Below are 24,502 nucleotides of genomic sequence, written 5' to 3'. Positions count from 1 at the left end.
TTCTTCGAGATACTTGATGGCAGCCATTACTCTGGGATTTATCCCTACTCCTAGATTTTAGACAGGAAGGTTTTTTTTTCTATTTTAGGCTCCGCCTCTCTGGGAATATAGGTCCGACCGCCCCTGGCTTCCCCAGTCTTTGAGTGTCTCCTTGACGGAGCCTAAGAAAAAAAACAAAGATATATCGAGGTGGGAAAAATTTTAGGCTGCCATGGAGTATCTCGAAGAAATGAAATTATCGGTAACTATAATTTGCTACTTTCTTCTACGCTACTCCATGGCAGCCATTACTCTGGGATATACCAAAGCATCCTAGTAGGGAGGGAAATAAACCACACAGAGCCCAAATGATGCTTAAAGTAAATTTGTATGCAGTTGCTTCCTTCAGTACTGCTTCTCCAAAGTGACCACCAGAGACATCTAAGCCATAGTGTCTGGTGAATGTATGGATGGACGATCATGTCGCTGCCGTACATATCTCTTTTATCGACACCTGCGCTCTTCTTGCCCAGGATGTAGCCACAGCCCTCGTAGAGTGTGCCTTAATGTGGTCTGGAACGGGACGGCCATTTTCTTGATAGGTGAATGCAATCAATTCCGTGATCCATCTAGCAATCGTGTTTTTAGAAGGTGATTCACCTTTTTTGACTCCAGAGTGTAGAACAAACAGATTTTTTACTTTCCGGAAGCCTTTCACTCTCTCTAAGTATATAGAGACTGCCCGCAAGACATCCAGCATATGCAATCTTTCTTCGTAATCATCCGTTGGGTACGGAAAGAAAGATGGTAGAATGATCTCTTGACTCATATGGAAGTTTGATACTACTTTTGGCAGAAATTCAGGATTATTCTTTAATATTATTCTGTCTGGAAGAATATTCAAGTAGGGCTCTTCAGCCCAGAGAGCCTGTAATTCTCCAACCCTTCTCGCTGAAGTTATTGCTGTGAGGAAAACTACCTTCCAGGTAAGCATTTTTAAAGAGATTTCCCGCAGAGGTTCGAAAGGTGAATCCATCAACGTATTCAGAACAAGGTTCAGATCCCAGGTTGGTATAACTGATCTGACTCTAGGACGTTCCCTCTTGATGGCTTGACAGAATCTCTGCACCAGATTATCCTCCGACAACTTCCTATCCAGCAATATACTTAAGGCTGATATTTGCACCTTGATGGTTGATACTGCAAGACCCCTCTGAAAACCTTCACTTAGAAACTGCAGTACCTGCGGGACTTCAACCTTAGAGATTTTGGCGTCATCTCCTAACCAATCGCCAAATTTTATCCACACTCTATAATAGGATTCTGAAGAGATATTCTTTCTTGCTTTCATAAGTAAGGTAACAACCTGTTCTGAAAGGTCTTTACTTCTCAGGATTGACCGCTCAACTTCCACGCCGTCAAATGGAGACTCTGCGGGTTCGGATGGCAGATTGGTCCTTGTCGCAGTAACCCTGGTTCTATTGGTAAGGTCCATGGACCCTGTATCGCCATTCTGAGGACTGTAGGAAACCACACTCTGTTTGGCCAGTGGGGTAGAACTATTATAACTACCGCTTTCTCCTCTCTGATTTTCTGTAGAACTCGAGGTATCATTGGTAGTGGAGGGAACACATAACTGAGGCTGAAGTTCCATCTCTGGGAGAGAGTATCTGTCCCGCTGGAACTTGGGGACTGGTACCTTGAAAAGAAATGTTTCACTTTCGTATTCTGAGATGTGGCCATCAGGTCTATCTGAGGGTACCCGAACCTCTGTGTTATCAAGTGGAACACCTGAGGGTTTAGCTCCCATTCTCCTGGTAATACATCGTGTCTGCTCAGGTAATCCGCCACTAAGTTGGATTCTCCTGGGACATGAAGGGCTGTTATGGACTTTAGGTTTTGTACTGCCCAATCCAAAATCTTTGCTACTTCCACCCATAGGTCTCGACTTCTGGTGCATCCTTGCCGGTTTAAATATGCCACGACTGTCACATTGTCCGAGAACACTCTCAGATGAGACTGCACCAGCAGCGTCTGAAAACAACGTATCGAGTTCCACACTGCCCTCATTTCTCGCTTGTTGGAAGACATGAGTTTTTCTTGGGTGGACCATGAACCCTGGCATGTGTGACTTAACAGATGACCTCCCAAACCTGTGGCACTTGCATCTGTTGTCAAGACAGCATACTTGGGTTGCACTAAGGACACTGACCTCTGGCTTAGGCTCTGATCTATCCACCAATCTAGGGACTTCTTTGCTCCTTGAGTGAGGATTATCTTGTGGTCTAGGTCTCTGCCTATACGGACCGCTCTGATTATGTCCCACTGCAACGTTCTCATTTTCCACCTGGCCCAGGGTACTAATTCTATCGTAGAAGACAACATCCCCACAAGACGCAGGCCCAGACGGAGTGAAATGCTGTCCTCTACCTGAACTAGGGACGAAAGATCTTGAATTTTTTTGCATCTGTCTTCCGACAACGCCACCGTGTACTTCTTTGAATCTATCCAAACTCCTAGGAACTGTAGGACCTGCGTTGGATCTAACTTGCTCTTCTTCCAGTTCACCAGCCAGCCATGAGTTTGAAGAATCTGAAGAGTCCTCTGTACCGTTGCTATTAGAGTCGTTTTCGTACTTGCACAGATCAGCAAGTCGTCCAGGTACGGCCACAACGCTATGCCCGTCACTCTCATATGTGCCACTAGAGCTAGAAGAACTTTCGTGAAAACTCTTGGTGAGGAAGACAGGCCGAATGGCAGGCAGGTAAATTGAAGATGTTTTCCAAGAACGTAAAACCTTAGGAACCTCTGGCCGTCTTTGTGAATTGGCACATGAAAGTAAGCGTCTTTCAGATCTATAGAGGCCATAAAGTCTCCCTGCTTTATCCCTAATAATATGGTCTTCAATGTTTCCATGTGAAACCGTTTCTTTATAAGAAATTTGTTTAAACTTCTTAAATCCAGAATTGCCCTGAATTCCCCCGATGGTTTCTGAATCAAGAACATCCTGGAATAAAAACCTCTTCTCTCCTCTGCCACTGGTACCTTTACAACTGTATGTGTTTTGATGAGGTTTTTTATAATATCTTGAAAGGCTATTATCTGTTCTTTTGACGTTAGAATTTTTGACTTTACAAAATTCTGCCCCGTCGGCTTCTTTATAAATTCTATGCGATAACCCTGGGAGATTACTTTTAATACCCAGGCTTCCTGAGTTGACTCCTGCCACGGATCCGCAAATTTCATTAATCTGCCTCCTACTGGCGCAGCACTCTGGGGCATCATATAGTCAGAATTTTCTATTGCCTCTTCTGTCAGACTGACGAAAGGACTGCCTGGTAGTTGTTGGAGTGTATCTACCATACTGTCTACCCGGCCTGTATGACCTGGCTTCCTTAAACTGCTGCTTAGGCGAAGAAGCTCTAAACCTTGCTTTTCTATCATATGGCAGCTTCGCGGACTTAACGCCTGACATGACATTGATTATGGATTCTAGCTTACTTCCGAAGAGGCGAGAGCCTTCATAAGGAAGAGCTACCAATCTATTTTTTGAGTGAACGTCTGCTGTCCAGGTACGCAGCCACAGTGACCTTCTAGCCGCTACACCTGCTGCTAATGATTTTGCCGCATACTCGACTACCTCAAGAGAGGCCTCACACAGATATTCCACCGCCTTCAGTATCACAGCCAGGTCTTTCTGCAGGTGATGTCTGGATACCTGATCCTCCAAATCACGATTCAGGTTGTTCCCCCACAGTCTCAGGGTTCTGGTTGTTGACGCCATCGCTACCCCAGCCTTTAGCGTCACTGCTGATGCTTTGTGGACCTTTTTCAAGGAACTCTCAACCTTCTTGTCCATTGCATCCTTAAGCACCGCACCGTCTTCCAACAGGATGGTGGTTTTGGAAACAACTTCTGCTACTGCAGCATCCACTTTAGGCAATTCGCACCATTTAATAAATTCCTCATCCAGTACTGGAAACATACGCTCTAACCTTTTCATATAATTGAGACGCTTGTCCGCAGTCTGCCACTGCACTGACATAATCTCCTTCAGTACTTTATGCATCGGAAAACATCGGTTTTTCTTAATCCTATTCTCAAATAAAGGATCCTGAACATCATCCTCCTGTGCTTCATCCTTAATATTTAAAGCTCTATACATATGCTTGAGTAAGCTATCCACTATATCCAAATTAAACGATCTATCTGGCTCCTGGGCCTCCTCCGACTCTGCCGGAGAGGGACTATCAGCCTAATCTAATACAACGAGACTATCCGAATCCTCTGCAACGTCTAAACTTGTCTGCGACCTGGACCTTTTAGCCCCCTGAAGCTCCATTAATTCATCCTTTGTTACGAATGACTTTTTCATCCATTCCATCAGATCCTGAATCTGCTTAGACTGGCCCTGGGATGCTTCACAATTCTCACACAACTTGCTATGTTTATCTCCAGAAAAGCTTTTTCTACATCCAGAACAAGCCAAATGATGCTTCTTTTTACATGTTCTTTTCCTAGGAACTTCAGACACACTGCAACCAAAGCAAATAGTATCCTAAACACCCTATCTACATAACACAATAAGTGCCCTAAATGAGACTGCTTACCATTCCTGGGCACATGTAGGCGTGGAGGGAGACATCTCTTTATCCATGCTGCTAAATTCTTTAGTAGCTCTCTTCCAAGTATTATTCGTTCCCTTATATCTGGGAACACTGAATACTGCTTCCCTGTCACTCTCAGCGGTGGACTGCGCCATCTTTATCACCCTCTGACTCTCAGCCTCCGGGCGGCGCATGCGCAGACCGATCCGCAGCAACTTCCGGGATTCGGCCACGCACTTCCGCCCGCCGCGTCCAGCGCTGCCCTCCAGGCTCAGCGCTGCTTCCGCCCTCCAGGCTCCGGCGTCTCGACGGTCACCAGCGGCAACAGGAACGGGGGCACCTCTTCACAGGCAATCCAGCCAGGGCGCCAGGTACATATATCCAGCAGTGGCATTCCATATTTATACTGCCACAGGCAGCAATTATTATGGTTTATTCAGCTTTTATACTGCCACAGGCAGTAATTATAATGCTCCTTATGGGTCCCGGGTGCCAAACCCCTTCCAGCCGCGGCTCACAGAGGCGCATTAGGCCGGGAATTCTGGTAAGCCTCATATTTGAAAAAATAACAAACGACTACACTGTCACTACTCTAAGGAGACAGGAAAAAGACTGGGGAAGCCAGGGGCGGTCGGACCTATATTCCCAGAGGGGCGGAGCCTAAAATAAAAAATAAAAAACTTCCTGGTCTAAAATCTAGGAGTGGGGATAAATCCCAGAGTAATGGCTGCCATGGAGTAGCGTAGAAGAAATATATATATATATACATATATATATATATCACAATAAATTCCTTAGGTGCGCCAATATACTCAGGATATATTTTAAAATGATCCTCTATGGACCTAATGTCCCTTTTCTTGCAACATTAATGTCGATATATTTTATATTTTTTATTCTTATTTATATAAGAATATTTTATTCATTCAGATCTAGGATGTGTTATTTTAGTGTTCCCTTTATTTTTTTTGAGCAGTGTATATATATGAAACAAAATTACTAAACTGTTATATATTGTGAGCGGATCTGGAGGTAGGGATGCTGTCTCCTTGGGTAGATGGATGCACTTTCTTACAGTAGCCCAAATAGTGACACGCCAGTGTAGGGTGTTTGGTGCAATCAGCCTCAGCTATTATTATTTGCAGCAAAAGTAAACCAAAACATAAACATAAATCCTAGCTCATCTGGGCAATAACTATATACAAGGTTTTCCTATCTACAGATGTGTCCTCATACACCTTGCCTCAATACGCCACACAGCAAAAGATCTGACAGTGAGCTGACAGGTCCTTTGCAAGACCATTAGCGTCGAGCGTCTTTTTTGCCGAAAAATTAATCTTCTTCTCATTGCTGTGCGAAAAGGACGCACAAGCAGCTTATCCTTATTAATATGATATTCAGCATGCCAGTATTCACTGTGTTCTCAGTGTTTACTAGGGAAACTCTGTAGTGTACCATTTCATATGCAGATATAGTGACGGTTACTGTTACACACAGAAGTTAGGCATGCCACATATCATTTTAGTGCTTGTATGTCCTATTCACATACAGATGTGTTCTCATACATCTTGGCTCAATATGCCAAGCAGCAGAAGCTCCCAGGCAGCTTCTGCAGAAAATGCATCTTATTTGCATCACTATGTGAGTAGGACGCACAAGCAACTTGTGCTGATTAAATTTATATGCAGCATGCCTATAATCTTTGTGTGACTGCGACTGAATCTGCATACAAAATGCTACATTACAGTGTTTTTCAGGAAAACACTGCAAAGTAGCATTTTATATGCAGATACAGCAGCAGTCACACACAGAATATAGGCATGCCACATATCATTTGAATCACCATAAGCTGTGTATGCATCCTATTGACAAAGCAATGTGACTTAGACACATTTAAATGGAAAAAGTCGCACATAAAGATGATTGGCGCTTTTAAGTCACGCCACGTCATGGCGTGACTAGAAGGGCTGTTTAACGTGACCGCAGCTAGGATGTAGGAGAACAAATCTACAGCAATGCAAAAAAGATTCATTTTTATGGGAAAGGTTGCATGAAAAGACGCTCGGCTCTACCAAGTTACGCCACAGCATAGCGTAACTATAAGGGCTGTTTAACGTACCAGGAGGCTAGATGTATGTGGACACATCTATTTGTGTGAGAAGGACTTACCGTCTAGCTCACCAAACAACAGTTCAACACAGCACTCACTTCAGGCATTAATGGTGTATCTCTCTCTCTCTGCAAGCCAGGGGCTTGCTCCCCAGGCAATGAGCAACATCCTGTCCAGACAGGCTTTTATTACACCCATGTAAGTGCACTAATTCTCTAATTAAGTCAGCTTTGCAGAAACAGTTCTTTTCCTGGGGTTTTAAACTCATAGGACATAAATCTTGAACACATACACCTGCCCTCAAACACAATTCCACTGCTTCTATCGCATTATATTATTAGTTAACAATATATTATTTTCAGTTTCTAAAAATAATCTAAAAATAATATATTAACTAGGAATAACATTTTAGAACTGGCTTGTCTAACCAGCTCAAGAATTGATTCAAAGCTGGTTCAAGTATCTCTAATTAGAATTCTGAATACAACTTACAAGTTACCATATGACATTGAAAGGGAAGATTTAAATACATTGCATAAGTACAAAATATATAAAAAAAAAGTAAAATTATGTCATTAGTCTAACTTGTACTGAACTAAACATCGCTTATTGTTTGGTCGCAACGAAAATTCTTAATACTGTAAGATCACTCATATTAATCAGCAATCAAGGATCTCATATTGACTGACATATTACTGAAGGTCTACCTGTCTCCATGCAATTGTTTTTAATATATCTTATCTTTTTATTGGAATTTAAAATAAGACAATTACAAAATGAAAGAGAAATCACAGTTGCAAAATGATACAAAATACGGTAGTACGTGATGCTCACATATAATATAAATCACCTTGTGAGCATAAGGAAATACAAATATAATGGATAATTGCGTAGTGATTGTTAAACACAATATGCAATCAAGGGAAATTGAAAAAAAAAAGAAAAACAGAAATGGCACAACATTTCACATTAATTACAGATCTGGGAAGGAAGTGTGTGTGTGTGTGTGTGTGTGTGGGGGGGGGGGGGGGAGGCGTGAAGGGAACAGAAGAGTAGAGGTGAATGAAAGAGGGGAGAAATAAGCCCTGTCTGGTTGATGTAGTTGTAAGCAAAAACATGTAAATATAGATTTAACCATATAATTTCATATAACCAATATTAGGTGTAAGAGGAGAAATTAGAGTGACCCAAGATTATACACAGTAATATACCAGCATCCATGGAACCGTGGCAATGATCGTGACATCGCAGAGGTGTCAGTAGACAATTCTCTGTACAAATACAAAGCTGTGTTGTCAAAAACTTTCATACCAGCTTGATTTGCAGTATCCAAATGTTCTATGTAAAGACACCCCCCCCCCACACACACACACACACACACACACACATACACACACCTTTTACCATAAAACTTTAGGACTCCCTTTTCTATACCTGGAAGGAGAGAATGTCTTTCAAAGTAAAGACGTTCTAATAAAGAGGTTTGGACTACGGATTGGGGTGTTGACCAGAGGTAGAGTCCACTTACGAAGTATACCTTTAGTTAGTATAATATTAATCGTGAGGAGTGTAAATAGAGATGAGGAATTCTTCACCACTAAAAAAAGGACCCAAACATCAAAACTGCAAAAGAGCATAGGAATAACATAAAAAGGCAGAGGCAAACCAGTAAGCGTTTTAATCAACACCAATACTTTGTTCCAGAAATAGTTGTTTTTTTCAACAACAGCAAAAATAATGTTGACTGTTGGCTTGTGTGTGCACATTTTATGCAACATCCTGTCTCCTCAGGAATAAAATGCCTCCTCTGTGCAGGCAAATGTGTGCCCTATGGAGGAACTTAATGTGTACTTCCTGCACCATAGAGTTGAATAAATATTTTACTAGGGTAATATTTAAGTAAAAAAAATCAGAAGATGGACACCCTAAGTGTAAATTATCCCAAATCTTATAGGTGGGGATCCATGGATCTGAAAGAGCCACAGCTATTAGATCTTAGTATATTATTTAATTTGGTATGAATTTGTTTTAAGGAAATGGAGTAGAAGCTCCAGTGTGTCACATGGGTGTTGGGTATGATTAGGAGTGAATAACTGTACATAGTGGCGGAGTTGTAAGTACATATAAAATTGTGTTCGAGGAATCCCATATTTGTCTTATGTCTGTTGAAACAAGTAGAGTATATGTCCAGGATAGAAGATATCCCATATTTTAGCTATACCTGCCTCTCTCTAACGTAATAAAGATTGCATTATGCACGCCTTACTCAAAATCCAGATTTCCCCAAACGGTAACATATTTTGTGGTATATTTCAAGTCAATACATGGGCATCCCAATTTCTTATTAATTTCAGTCCAAGACTGGTAGGTGTCATGAAAAATAAAGTTATGAAAAATGTCCGAAGGAGGTTTATACCTAGTCACTTGTAATAGGGTGCCTGGAGAAGAGGGGGATAAAAGCTTCCCTTCTACAGTAATGCAAGGTTGTTAAATGCAGGGCTATATAGTATCCAACCTTCGAATAGAGATATAAGGTTGCATGCTGGTACGTCATTATGTCTGGAAAGCCTATACCACCCAGAGATTTGGCTCTGGTTAACCCTCAGTAACTTATTTGAGGTTTCATACCCTGCTATAAAATCCGAAAAAAAACACATCATACATTTGCATTTATCCGTTGCTGACAATTTAATCGGGAGCATTTGTATAATGTAAGTCAGCTTCGAAAGTAACACAGATTCTGCCTGACAAACATAAGGGTAGATGTAGCCATTTGATATTAGTTTCTCAATAGAAATCAAGACCGTTGTAGCTGCATACAGGTTCTGAAGGGAACTAGTATGATAGATGCCCAAATATTACATTTTATCAGGCATAAATCTAAGATTAGATGTAACAGCACCACAGGAAGACAATAGGGTAGTGTTCCCTATGGCCAATGCCCCTGACCTATCATGATTAATTTTATACCCAGCAAATAGGCCAAACTGATTTATTACATTTAGAATAACTGGAATGGAAGTTCCTGGGTGAGAAATTAGGAGCAGCATGTCATCTGCAAAAAGCGCTAACTTGCACTCTACACATTCTATGCGCAACCTGGTAAAATCCAGACAACTGCAGTATTTTTTTTTTTGTCATGCACATTTACACCTATTTGTCTGTTGGGTATATACGTTAAGGCATATCTGTTATGATCTTGATTCACTATTTCATGCAATTCTCATATAAGATAAGCTCTCTTTTTAACATACTTCTATCACATAGAAGTTCTATTACTGTACTGTAAAAATATAAATAAAGGCTTTAGACTTTGTATTTTAATCTACTTTACAGCGGGGCCATAAATACATTATCTAGTTACAGCTTTGGTTTTCTGATGTCCAAGGTGACATTTATAATTGGTCATATTTTATAGTAGGAGATTTAATATACCTAGAATACACAAGTTTTCATGATGCCCGTGATGATGACATCAGAAGGCAAAACTAAATGATAACTCATTGTTTCTACATATATTATTTATAGGAATTTGCACTATTTATGTACTATATGATTTTCTTTTTGTGAATATTTTTGTTGGAATGATACTGTAAGCTCCACTCTGGTCTACCACTCAGACAAGTTAAGAGAGGCCTAGTAACAGTATTGTATTATAGCGTATACGGTTTCCTGACTACATGAAATCAACACAAGCAATCAAGATAAAAATCCTGAACATATGCCTGATAACTGAGCCATTATCTTATGTTATCCATTACCACGAAGAAATACAAATCGGATACAGATATTTGTCAGTGAAGTATAGACATGCTCAAACTGTTCTAGATTGGTGGGGAGGGGTAAGATGTTACTTGCTGCCAAAATAAAATATGCTCAAATTTGTCATCTCATGTTTGACTAGATGCAATAACACATTGCTGATTACATTTAGCAATATTTAATTTACTTAAACTAAATGTGCATTATATAAATCACATCCAAATGTGAAATGTCTAAGCTCTTAGATCCTATTTATTTTTCTAAATGTAGGATCATTTAGGATGTTTATAACAAATGTTCCTATTGAGATCCTACTGAATGTTATTTAAGGCGAGATCATTGTTTTATGAATGACACTATAGTCCAATAGAATATTGAGACACTGCACTGCTCTTTGTCACGTCTCCCCTACTAGAGGTCTATAAAAAAGTATTTTCTAGAAGAACGTCTGTGAATACTTTGTCTGGAGTTCATCAAACATCAATCTCCTGCAGGGAGTGAAGATCAAGAAACCCTCTCAATTGAATTCAATCGCTGGAACTTGCACTTGATGACTGCCAGCAACAAAATAATAGGCACTAAAGCCATTTCCAGAGTAGCTGCTAACCTACTATGCATGTTCTGCCGATGACATCAAACACAGCATCTTAAAACAATCTACATCTGCAGTAAAAGTTAGAATGTTTAAATAGAGGGAGTTCTTTAATGTGTATACAGCAAAATACATGCGTAGTGTATCATGTCATTAAAGAACAATTTTGTCATTGATTGTTATGAAACATATTTATAGAGTACAGTTGTTATATATCATAATTTGACCACATCAAGAATTGCACATGCTTAGTTATCAACTGCCTGTTTCCACTGCCTTCTGTGATTCATTTAATAATACCATTCGCAAAACCTTGTGGCTACATAAGTATAGTATGCCGACACAGCATGGTGATATCATATGCTAGAACATGGAAGTAAGGTCTGGTATCTTTGATTTGAGTGTCATAGAATCTATACCACCACAGAGTGTGGAGTGTATCTTGGATGTAAGCCACTAATTGCCCTTTTGTTTGTAATTTGTAGAAGCTGTTTTAGTGGTGTTGATTAACAGAAAGATAAGGAATTCTGTAACATTACAAACTGGTGCCGCAACACAAGCCTTCACTGACAGTTCCATAAGCAAGCAGTGACTCAATGAGTCATATTAAATAGTACGGAGTATGTTTACCAACCTGGTTTACATTAAATACTTATTTAAGATGAAAACGCATAGTAAAGCTATAATTCAGCATAAATAACAAGTAAAGTTTTTTCATTGTATAGATAATTTTAAAAAAAGTAAAAAGTAAATCAGTTATGAGAGTTAACTAAATAGTAAGAGTTAAATTAAACAAATACTGTTTCTTATTAGGGTAGAATAGCAAGATGTGTGTAACTATAGGTAACAGATTTATACAGTAGTTTGACCTTGATGTGTTTCCTTTATAAAATGATTTGTCATGTGTCTGTAATGGCAAATCATTACACTAGACAATACACTGGTCCTTTATTCTCTATATATTTGTTTTATTTCTCACTACTAACTGTTCTTAGTATTTGTTGGAATATCTCTTATTTATTTTTTTTATAATCATCACATAGGCTAAAGTTTAAACATGGACTAAATATGTCAATATTTGTTATTAAAGGTACTGTATATACAGTAACTTCCGCATTGCAGAGAAAATTTTCTTAACATGGGGTCTTCATCCAAAATTGTTCTATGATTAATTTAGATTTGCTTTGCTTTAAAAAAAAAGAATCTGTGATTTTTCAATGCCCTAAGAAGCTTCTCAAGTGGCTCACTTTCTCTATACATCCCATAAGTCAGGCCTGGCCAACCTGTGGCTCTCCAGCTGTTGTAAAACTACAATTCCCAGCATGCTTTGCCACAGTTTTGCTATTAGGGAATGCTAAAACTGTGGTAGAGCAAGCTGGGATGTGTAGTTTCACAACAGCTGGAGAGCCACAGGTTGGCCAGGCCTGCCATAAGTAAACATAATAATATTTTAAGGGTTCTAACTTAAAATTGACTCAACAAATACACCTGAAAGTAATAATAAAAAAAAAAAATCACATCACACCAATTTCCCCACACTTTATTATAACATGTATTGAGTATCATATTTAACTGAAACGGACTCTCTATGATTGTTACGGAAAAAAAAAAAAAAACATCTTTCCATCACATGTCTTTCTGATCTTTTCTAGCAATCCTCAACACTTGCGTATTTTGACTCAGAAGTGTGCTACTGTTTGGCTAGTTATCAAAGTAAGCAAACTTCATACCTGGAATTTTAAGCTTTGTAACAGCTGCCCGATACACTGGCTGGCTTTTGCCTTGGTGATTCATAGAATGCAGGGAGACCACATGTACAGACTCAGATGCTGCTAGGAAAAAAATAAATTACATTTAAAGGTATTATTAGCGGATAAGAACACCCATAACATTATCTGTGGTTCCAGAACTAACTAACCATCATGATATTTCATTGCAATAGTGGCTACATACTAATTTATTACATTTGTGCAGTAACCTTGAATGTTTTATCACTTTGCATCTAGAAGTTGCACAACAACAATTGACAACCAAATTTCTCAGCATCTGCCTTTAGTATGTTATCTCATGCTATCTATTTTATGTTGTTCTCTTCGCTACATAAAAATCTAATGGTGATAAAGCCACAAGCATTTTAAATCAATATATCAGTACAGAGACAAAGTAATTGCTCACAGTAATCCTGAACAAAAGCCAGATGTTGTATGGCTACCTAAACTAACCCAAATTATTTTTTATTGTTTATTTTAGTTTTTGCTTATTCTCGCTTCTGCTGCAGAGCTCCTATAAACATTTTCTAGATGAATTTGTTCATCTTTACAGCTTCCTTTGACATATAGACTCAGTAGCCACTTTATTAGATCTACCATTCTTGTATTGAGTAGGACTGCCGTTGGCCTCCAAACAGCCTGTATTATTTATGGTATTGATTCAACAAGGTGCTGAAAACATTCCATAGAAATATTGGCCCATGTTGATAGTACAGTAAGACTCGCCTCTAGTCTCCAAACCTTTAAATGTTCCCTGAAAACTCACCTCTTCAGACAAGCCTATCAAATTCCAGACCCACCCACATAACCTTCAGTGCTTCCCTATCTAATTACATCCTCTGTAGAGTATTCATAACATCACATATCTTGTCTTTCTTTAGTCTCACACCCTCCTGACACTTGCCCAACTTTGTGGGGTATCATCATACAACCCATTAAGAACCTAGCAATCTGGTGGACCATTATGCAATAGGTAGCATCTATCCTTGTGTATCTATGCCTACTTCCCTATAGATTGTAAGCTTGCGAGCAGGGCCTTCCTACCTCTATGTCTGTCTGTTTTTGACCCAGTTTTGTTCTATTACTGTTGTTCTAATTGTAAAGCGCAACGGAATATGCTGCGCTATATAAGAAACTTAATAAATAAATAAATAGTATCACAAGGTTGCTGCATATTTGTTGACTACACAATCATGGTACAGATCTCCCGTTGAAACACATATCAATGGTGCTTTATTGGATTGAGATCTGGTAGTTGTGGAGGCCTTTGGAAGGATGGTCTTCAGTTTGCTGGCTGTAGGGATCCCGGTGCACAGTATACCAGCGCCGGAATCCCGACACCTGGCATACCAACACCTTTTCTCCCTCTTGGGGGTCCATGACCCCCCTGGAGGGAGAATAGATAACATAGTGCGCGTAGCACGCCACTGTGCCCGCAGCGTGGCAAGCGCAGCAAGCCCGCAAGAGGTTTATTTGTGCTCGCCCAGGTGTCCGTATGCCGGCAGTCGGGATTCCGGCATCGGTATGCTGGCCACCGGGAGCCCGGCCACCGGCATACCATACTACACCCCTTTGGAATGCATTGAACTCATTGTCATGCTTGTGGAACCAGCTTGAGATGATGTGTGAGATGGAACATGGGATGTTATACTGTTGAACGTAGACATTACAAATGGACAGACTATGGCTATAAAGAGATGCACATGATCAGTAACAATTTATATTATGTTAAATCAGTATTAAGGGTCCTAATGTGTACCAAAAACATTCCTCTTACCAAGACACCACTGCCACCAACCTGAACTTTTAATACATGGCAGGATGGATCTATGGTTTATAATTGTTCCACAATCTGACCCTACATCAGCATATCGCAGCAGAAATCAAAATTTGACAGACCAAGGAATGTCTTTCCAATCTCCAACTGTTCTATTCTGTGACCCAGTGCCAACTATTGCCTTCATTTCTTGTTTTCAGCTGAGAGGAGTTGGACCCGGTGTGGCCTTCTTCTGCTGTAGCCCATCCACTACAAAGTTTGACATGCTGGGGATTCAGAAATGCTCTTCTGCATGTCACTGAAGCTCTCACGAGCAGGGTCCTCTTCCCTCATGTGCTTTTACGTCTCTTACTTAATTTATCTTCTTTTCAATACTCCCTTTGATGGCCCCAAATCCTTCAGTTTTCTGCCACCATGATACTTATTTCAGTGCTGTCTACTGATGCAGCTATGTTTATATACCCTGTACTTGTCCTATATTGTATTGAGCTATAAGTCACTGTCTTCATGTTTTGCTTGTTTACTCTGTAATTGGGCGCTGCGGATCCCATGTGGCGCCATATAAATAAAGGATAATAATAATAATACATACATGACTATTTCAGTTATTGTCAACTTCCTATCAGCTTTAACCATTCTGGATATTCTGTCTAATTATTAGGGCTTTTACGGGCACAGAACTGCCAATAACTGTATGTATTTTGTTTTGAGCATCATTTTCTGTAAACTGTAGACTTGTTCTTGTCCAGCAGTTTCTGTGATACTCAAACCACCTCACTTGACATCATCAATCATTCCTTGGTCACGTAGGTCACATTTCTTCCCCATTCTGGTGTTTTGTTTGAACAACAACTGAGTCTCTTCACCATTTCACCATTCATTTATGCATTAAGGTACTGCCACATGATTGGCTTATTAGATATTTGCCTTACAAGTAAGTGTACTGGGTTTGGTATGTAATACCGCTGGCCGGGATGCCGAATGTCACTATAACGAGCGGTGTAATGCCGGCAGGGTGGCGAGTGCAACAAAGCCACAGGTTCTATTCTCCCTCTATGGGTGTAGTGGACACCCATAGATGGGGGAATCACCTACCTCGCCGGTATACCGGCGGTGGTATGGTGCCGCCATTGGGATCCCAGCATCTGTATTGTGGCTGCCGGGATCCCGACGATCGGTATGCAAACCGCATACCAGTGTATCTAAGAGAGTGGCCATTGAGTGTATATCTGAAGCTCTGCCCATTGTCAGACTTATGTATTCAGATCAAATAGTAAATCCAATTATTAGGTCCCACTACAGGGTCAACATATATTTTATGCATTTATGTACAGTAATCAACAGCTTTGGTAAATGTGTTAAAGTCTTGGCAAAATAAGTTTTACTTTATTGTAACAGTACGATGAATTGAGGTTGGAGCCTTCTATTATGTCTGGCAAGATCAAAACCCTAAAGGGCAAAACTCTAAAGATGGTGTTAGTTGCCGGGGGCCAAGATTCAGAATGCTTCCCATTGCCGAGCTTGGTAAATCTGACAACCTAGCAGCCCCCATAGGTTTCTATGGGGGCTGCTAGGCTTTTGGATTTATCAAGCTTCTGCTGTCAGGAATATCTGTTGCGGTCCCTCCATGCTACATCATAAGGATCCTTAATATTTGTGAGAACCCCCAAAAAACACCCATAATCCTTCAAATTTTATTTAATAAAAGGGCCCCTTAATTATGTTGCTTGCATCAACATAGACCTAACTTGTGCTGTATTGTACTGGTGGTGCACATACTGTACTGGAGTTATTCTGAGTTGCATGGATCTCTCTGTTCATGAATACAAATGGTGAGTTTTTGTATAAAGAGATTTTACACATTTCTTGCCCGCAAAGTTCCGTCCATTTTATTTTGAGTTGGACGGAACTTTCTCGAATCTATCTGTGAAAGAGGGTGTAGGCTGGGTGGTGGCATTGTTGATGGGAGTGTATCAATAGCTATGTGCAATTCGGGTAAGGAGGTCCTGTTTCTGATGTATCTATGCACTTAGCATGGGACTGGTGCAAGGGCAGATACTGATCATGATGATGGCTGCAGTGGCTGGTGTAAAATAAATGGGCAACACAAGTTTACACTTGTACACACACAAACACTTGTATTTGTGTAACAGACACTCGCATTAGTGTAAGATAGTAAATCTAGCTTTGCTGCTACCTGCAACTACAGCCATTTTGCGTGTGACTCAGAATCAGGCCCACTAGCTCAACTCTAAATTGCAGCAAGAAATATAACAAATGTACTTGTGTTCTGTATGCAAAAACATGATATATTTCCTTCCATGCAAAAATAAATGAAATTATTTGTTTGTGCACTCATTACTGGCTTGCCCAGTTTCAGATTCAAACACATAGCTGGTTTTTCTCTTACCTCTAAATGAGGCTCATATAGGGCGAGATGTATCGTGTATCACATATTCTATATTATCGCACCTGATCTCCCGATACATCCCTCCCCTTATCACATGAACACTGGTGTTTATTAATGTCGTATGCATGAACAATATATGCAAGGGACAGCTCTTCCGATAAGAAGTCAGGACTTCCATGTGTATGACCCGGGAGTCCTACTGTGCATGCACAGCCACTGGTCAGTGTTTGCACAAGCCGTGGGTGAATGGCAATTCTGCTGTAAGAAACCCATAGACCTGCATTGTCAGTGGTCGGCAGCAGATATTTCCAATATCCAGTGCCTACCACAGTGCATAAGAGGATTGCGGAAAACCTGTGAAAACTGCAGTTTTCTAAGGTTTGACTGCATTTTGGGAGTTAGTACTTCCCACCCATAGGGCGAGATTCAAATGTTTTTTTTCTGGCCGGCAGCCACTAGATGGCGACGAATGGAGCTATTCGACTGTTGCTCAGTTCAGGCGCGATCAGCTGTCTACATTTCAGCTATCACCACCCAGGGGGAATCGCGGGCTGAAATGTGTGAAAAGTAATCCGTTTGGCCGCCCAAATAGCACATTTTTTTCCAATTGTGCACATTAGTTTAGTCGGGCTTAGCTGCTTTGCGTCACTAAATGGCGCAATCAGCGCAATAGGGGACATCAAATGTTTATCGCCCCCTGTGATCTCCCATCACTTTAGATGGAAATCAGGGGCGATAACATTTTAATTTATCCCATAGACTAATAAAAGATTAGGCCATTGGCCAAGAAAGATATTTCACCACATATAAACATTACATAGCTTACTACATTTAACATTATATATTACATTTTGACTGGAATATTTTTCAGAGTAATTGCATTTTAACATACCACGCTGTTTATTTTCATCACTTCGAACAATGGGCCTCAGAGGAGCATAATTAACCCTTCTTGCACTCTCTCCTGGACTGGATCGACTGCCCTGAAATCTGCGTACAGTTCTCACTCCAACTGACTGGGGTACTTGTGACTTGTCATCAGAAGAGCGAGCCCGCACCCGAAATGTTCTGCTTGGGACCTTCTTTTCTTAAAAAATACAAGACAAAAAGAAATGAAACTTGGATCAAACAGTATGAAGCATAATCCATACATAACCTTTTCATGCGCATTTGGTCATGTTCTATGTCAGTATCACAAGCAAACCATATGCTATTCAATGCCACTATAGCAAACTATTTCTACAATGTATATTGCAATACAACGCATATTATAATTGTAACAATTTGAATCGGTAGTACATTAGCATTTTTGCATTTGCACAACTTGCATTTTATATTTTATAGACAATATAACCACTGTAATGTATCCAGCTGTCAGCAGTACCAGAAGGTATGCAGTACTCTGCAATGGTTCTGGTCCTATTCTGTAGGTGCAGGGACCTGATCATTTTATCAAACTCATGGATTTAAGCTGCATGAGCAATTGCAAACTGCAACACACAAACCACAACACATCAGACTTTTGAGCTTTCATTCAGTAAACCGCATCCAATATGTGTCAGTTTACACATCGCACAAAAAAGCACTGTTTAATAAATCTGCCCCTAGGTGTTCTCAGTGTTCAAGGATAATATTGCCTATGGTAGCTAGTGCTTCCATACAGGTTTTGTGGTCAAGCTAGGAAAGGACATCCGGGGGGGGATGTAATGAACTCTGAGTCCGGCGGCTGTGCGGGATGCTGGCCGAACGTGGACATTTTTTAAAGGGGCAATCATGTACAAGGCATGGTCATGTACATGATTGTCCCTTTAAAAAAACGTCCCAGTTCGGCCGGCATCCCGCACAGCCGCCGGAATCGGAGTTCATTACATCCCACCCCAACTCTGTTCTACTAACTTTAAATAATAAGACGATTACACAGTTCCAAGATCCTCACAATAATTGTCAGCTCAGCATTTTAAAATGAAGCCACAAGTTGGATATGTCTAACATAATATTGTCTGCCAATCTAAAAAATGAATGTTTTCTTTGCTAGCTCAGCAGAAATGAAAATACCACATTTATTATACTTCTGAAGCGGGTCTAGCCCTCAAACATCTGAAAGAAATACAAAGGCATAGCTGAATTATTTCCTTTGTCCATGGTTATTCTATTTCTTAGTAAGATGAGACCAATTTGAAAGCACGAGCTACCAACCACACTTATATAATATATGAGAATTTGAGAGTAAGTCTTAACATGTCTCTTTGTTCAGTACAGTCTGAACCCTGAGCTACATTCTTTCACAGGTGGCTAAACTCTGTTTATATGGTTGGATGGATAACATTCATACAGCTTGTTATTTTTAACATTTGAGGTTCAGGCAGAGCCAGTCCTAGGCATAGGCAAACTAGGCAAATGCCTAGGGCATTTGATATGCCTTGGGGCACAAGCAGCTTCTGCTGATTAAAATGATATGCGGCTTGCCTATATTCCGTGTCTGACTGTGGCTGTATCTGCATACAAAATGCTATGTTACAGTTTATTCCTGGTAATCACTGTAATGTAGCATTTCGTATGCAGATATAGTCACAGTCACACACAGAATATAGGCATGTCACATATCATTTTAATCAGCAGAAGCTACTTGTGCATCCTAGTCACATAGTTCATCAAATAAAGGCGCCCAACAATAGCAAAGCTGCCAGCTGGCTCCCGCCAGGCATCTCCTGCTGCATGGCGTATTGAAGCAAGATTTATGTATACATGTGTATCCAAGCAGAGGCAGACATCACAATGTTAGTGGCCGTGGGAGTGCTGTGTGTGAGTGGGTTGGTTGTGCAATAGTGTTCGGCATATGTGTAAGAGGCATTATGTGGGTCGTGTGTATAAATACATTAATAAGGGCCCTCGTTCCGAGTTGTTCGCTCGTTATTTTCCTTTGCATCGGTGCAATTTTCCGCTAACTGCGCATGCGCAATGTTCGCACTGCGGCTGCGGCAAGTAAATTTGCTAAGAAGTTTGGTATTTTACTTACGGCATTACGAGGTTTTTTCTTCGTTCTGGTGATCGGAGTGTGATTGACAGGAAGTGGGTGTTTCTGGGCGGAAACTGGACGTTTTATGGGTGTGTGTGAAAAAACGCTGCCGTTTCTGGGAAAAACGCGGAGTGGCTGGAGAAACGGGGGAGTGCCTGGGCGAACGCTGGGTGTGTTTGTGATATCAAACCAGGAACGAAACTGACTGAACTGATCGCAGTGGCAGAGTAAGTCTCGAGCTACTCAGAAACTGCTAAGAAATTTCTATTCGCAATTTTGCGAATCTTTCGTTCGCAATTCTGCTAAGCTAAGATTCACTCCCAGAGGGCGGCGGCTTAGCGTGTGCACTGCTGCGAAAAGCGGCTAGCGAGCGAACAACTCGGAATGAGGGCCAATGTGCGGCAATTGTGTAAGGGGCACTATGTGTGACACTCTGAAATGGACCCCCTTGTGATCTGGACGTATAGGGACTATATATACATAAATGCAGGCACCCTCACTTATTGGCTGAAACCCCTAAATGAGCCCTTTTCACTAGCTGGCCCAGTCACGCTGAAGGGGTTAAAACCCCTCCTTTACACAGAACTGGTGATGTCAGCAGCACCACGGCCCAAACTTGACAGGTACTAGGACTTTGGCTGACCTGCTGTCAAAGTCGAAAAATATCATGGTTCACATGCCTTGTACTAACCCCAATGCACATGCCCGCTGCTCGTGCAGCCACTCCCCCGTGCGTACGCATCCCCTCAGGTTGCGTAGGGGACGCTCCAACGTCTCCTGCGCATGGAGATGTGTATTTACGGCGGAGTTTGTAAGCGTCTAGCGAGCGACTCGATCGCAACATATTTAACCCATATAGTGTGTTTTATAGATAATATTCCCCTTAACAATGTCAGCAAGTATGTTTAGTTTAAACGGTTCTTGGACAGAGAGATCCCTCTTTGCATGATAGGAAGGGTCAGATAAAGGTTGAACAGTGGTGTTTAGTATCCAGCTGTAGAGTATTTTAATGGTATCATTTCGATGCTAGTTAGGAAAGGATCGCTCGCTCCTGCGTATAGTTATGTACAAAAGTAGTTTATGGACATTTACTATATTTGCTGTTCATTATCCATGCGGCGGGAATCCTGAGGATACCTCCCACCTGAGCAGTTGGTGAAAGACACAGCCAACCTGTTCAAACCCACCTATGACCTTTTGTTATAATGCAGAGACACATTCCTGTGTCCAATGAACAATGAGATTATGGGGACCATTGTATTGTTACTGTATGCTGTGTATATAAGGACCACCATTGCCTGGGCCAGTCACTCACTCTCTCTGAAAGGCTTTCTCATTGAATGCTGAGGGCTGGATCCAGGACGCGCTTGCGAATCATTCCCACGTATGTATTGTTCTCTGTAGCCATTTTATTATCCTTAGTGTTTGCCATTTATTCTCATTCTGTTTGCTTGTGTTTGTAATTATATGCTATTGTTCATATTATTCCTTGTTATTCTGTTTAGATTTTGATGTTAGTTTTGTAGTGTATAAGATGTACTGTTTTTCCCTTTTTACTCTAAAGAATCATCCACGAAGGTGTTAGAGCCGGAGTGGTTTTTAATCCAAACCAGGTCTTGTGTTTTCACTAGTTACTGTAAAGGGTTTTCTTAGCGTCTCAATCGCTCAAACAGCTTTCATATTATCAAGGTTAATAAGCGTTACATCATTGTAGTATTACATTGCTAAGGTTTAGAGTATAAGCATACCCTTACTGTGTGTTGTTAACAAGGTTTACTGTGTGTCATTCTGTGAGCGTCTGTGCCGCTCGTGTCTCACTCGCACGGCGCAGCGTCCGCTACGCCGATAGCGTAGCATTACGGTACTCGGGACGCCTTTAGCGTGTTCGATACTAAGCGTGAGTCTGTGAGCGTACGTGTCGCTCGTGCGTCGCGCCCACGGCCTAGCGTCTGCTACGCTAAGTGTGTACCCTTATGGTACTCTGTGCGCCAATAGCGTACTTAGTCCGTAAATAGTATATAGCTTATGTTTAAAGGTAATATTTGACATTATCAATTGGGGGCAATCGTCCGGTTCTCCTCATATCCGCAGCCTAGCAGGACAAGGCAGACTTTTTATCTATCAGCAAAGGCCGGGAAGGTAGTATCCCCTGTTAGCCGTTTTGTGGTCGGGGATACATTGGTGCTGATTAGATAAGCATCTGCTCTGCTTGGTTTGTAGGGATGCTGGTGGGATCCGGGATCCGAAAGGTAAGAACGTAAAGCTATTGTTTTTTTTTTTTTTAAATCTGTGAAATTTCTGTTTGGTGCCAACTGCGCACGCAACACATGTAAAACACGCACACACCTGTACTCTGCATATCTGATTATATTGTTGCAAAACAAGGTTCAAATGAGTCATATTGTGTTTGATTCAGATTGGATTGCTTATCTGTTTAAGTAGGTTTAAAAGTATATTTAAAAGTTGCTGCAAAAGCCTTGATATAGTGTTGTTGTTTTTTTAACTCAGGCCTAAAATAACTTCAGGGGCTTGCATGGTGATTTTTTTTTTTGTGACAAAGGAAGCCGCATGGTCTGTCCTCCATTTTGTGTAACCCTCATGGAAGTGGAAGGGGGAGGAGCAGCGGCCATTTTGGGAAAGTCATTTTATTTTTTTCTAAATGGCTGATTTTCAGTCTGCTCAGGAATAATCAGCCGTCCTTGGTCAAAAAAAAAAATCACCATTTATGAGTTACCAATGCATTTATTTAACCCATGCCATAGTCAATTACAAATAGATTCAGATGGGGCTTAATAAAAGTTAATAGTAAGATGAACATTTGATGTAAGAACCACATACAGATAAACAAAGTTTTTTTTTCTCTTTACCTCTAGGATTCAGTTAAACTCTGCTGGTTGTAAAATAGCCATTGAAATGCAAATTAACCTGTGTGGCTGCTTTTTCCTGGCAGTGAAAAACCACCTTCACAGACAGTCAAAAGCACATTCATATGCAAATTAGAAGCACTTAATGAGTAAATGAGTCTCAGGAGACCAGTGAATAGTACATGGATATAATATTATAATTATGTGTGTGTGTTTATATCAATGTATGTTCTGCAAGATAGCTATCCAATATGAATCATACTATTGGAAGCATTGATTACTAGATTCATTTAGAATTGTATTTTGTGTATTCTGCATATCTACTCGCTTGTTGCCATTAGCATTGATTATTAGATACATTTTGACCCGTGCTGAGAAATTTGTTGCTATTTAGTTAAAAATATAAAGTAATATTTAAGGGAGTACATGTAAAACACACACGCAGCCTGGCCCAGTTATAAAGGTTTATACAGGAGATACTGTGTGGTGTGGGTAAGCGATTATAGTTGAATATCGTTTACATTTATATAAGCGTGTTATTTGTATTGCGGCGGACGTATCTGGCCTTTGCATACATGTCTCGGACCACGTGCGAGATTGCGTACGCAACGCAAAGGCCTATACACGTGGCGTATATTACGCAACGTGCGTACGGATACACCCACTAAATTCAAATCACACTATAGCATTATTTTAGTTTAGGCGATACGGTAGCCACGCGATAATAGCACAAATTGATCAGTATCCAATATTTAGTTTAAAAACACCTTTTTTTCTGTATTACCTCTGGGGAAAGCTATCAGTTAACAAGAAATTATTTTTCTGATCAGAAAACTATAGAATGATAGTGTGGGCTGAAAAAGTAAGGTATGAGTGTATTGAATCCCGCTTGGTGGTCTTGGTGATCTTGGTGAAGCTTGGTGATCTTGGTGAAGCTTGGTGAAGCACGGTCTAGGTGTAAACGTGCGAGCACGGTTTTGGTGAACACGTGCGACGGAGTGTGAAAAAGTTTTCGTGGTATTACGCTCTGGCTGTTGTGGAGCACAGATGGAAGAGACTCCAATGATCCTACCATTTATAGATAACAAGTGTCTATAAGTGGTACGATTGGACCACACAGTTGTATGTGTAAACAATTGACGCAACATGGTATGAGGTTGCATATTCGTGTGTAAATCTTATCCTCATAAGCGTTGTAGTGAGCACATGCAATCGTGATTTGTGTAAAATAGAGGTAGGGCCTGCAACGGCTACACGAGTCTGCTAGAAGGCGGACCGGGGATACCCGGAGCAGAAGAAGCTGGTGGAAGAGCTTGGAGAACTTCCACCGTGGACTACTGTGTTTGGTGCATTTTAGGCTGTGTTAAAAAGGTCCACAATGGAAGCCAAGTGCACAACACAGGGACGTTTAGCAGTCAGGGTTCAGACTGCAGAGATTTGCAGACCCCGGGGGTCTGCTCGGTTAGTAAAGTGGGGGAAGTATGGTCCCCACACTGAGACCTTTTGTGATGAATGGACACGAATGACTGTGGGGGATAAAGCACCATTTCCTGGGATAGGTAGTTTTGACTCAGAGGTGTTACATAATCTAAGGCTTAGGATCTGTCTGTTAAAGT

General features: G+C 40.9%; 1 protein-coding gene across 1 annotated transcript in view; it reads right to left on the bottom strand.

The window, feature by feature from the left end:
- The window catches only part of FNDC1 (fibronectin type III domain containing 1), a 399,147-nt gene that overhangs the window by 184,499 nt on the left and 190,146 nt on the right, over window positions 1-24,502 (bottom strand). The window contains 2 exon segments of the mRNA XM_063917820.1: window positions 12,781-12,879; window positions 17,899-18,093. Coding sequence (XP_063773890.1) covers window positions 12,781-12,879; window positions 17,899-18,093 — 294 coding nt within the window.

Source organism: Pseudophryne corroboree, chromosome 4 (assembly GCF_028390025.1).
Source record: "Pseudophryne corroboree isolate aPseCor3 chromosome 4, aPseCor3.hap2, whole genome shotgun sequence".
NCBI lineage: Eukaryota > Metazoa > Chordata > Amphibia > Anura > Myobatrachidae > Pseudophryne > Pseudophryne corroboree.
This window is presented reverse-complemented; position numbering and strand designations above follow the sequence as displayed.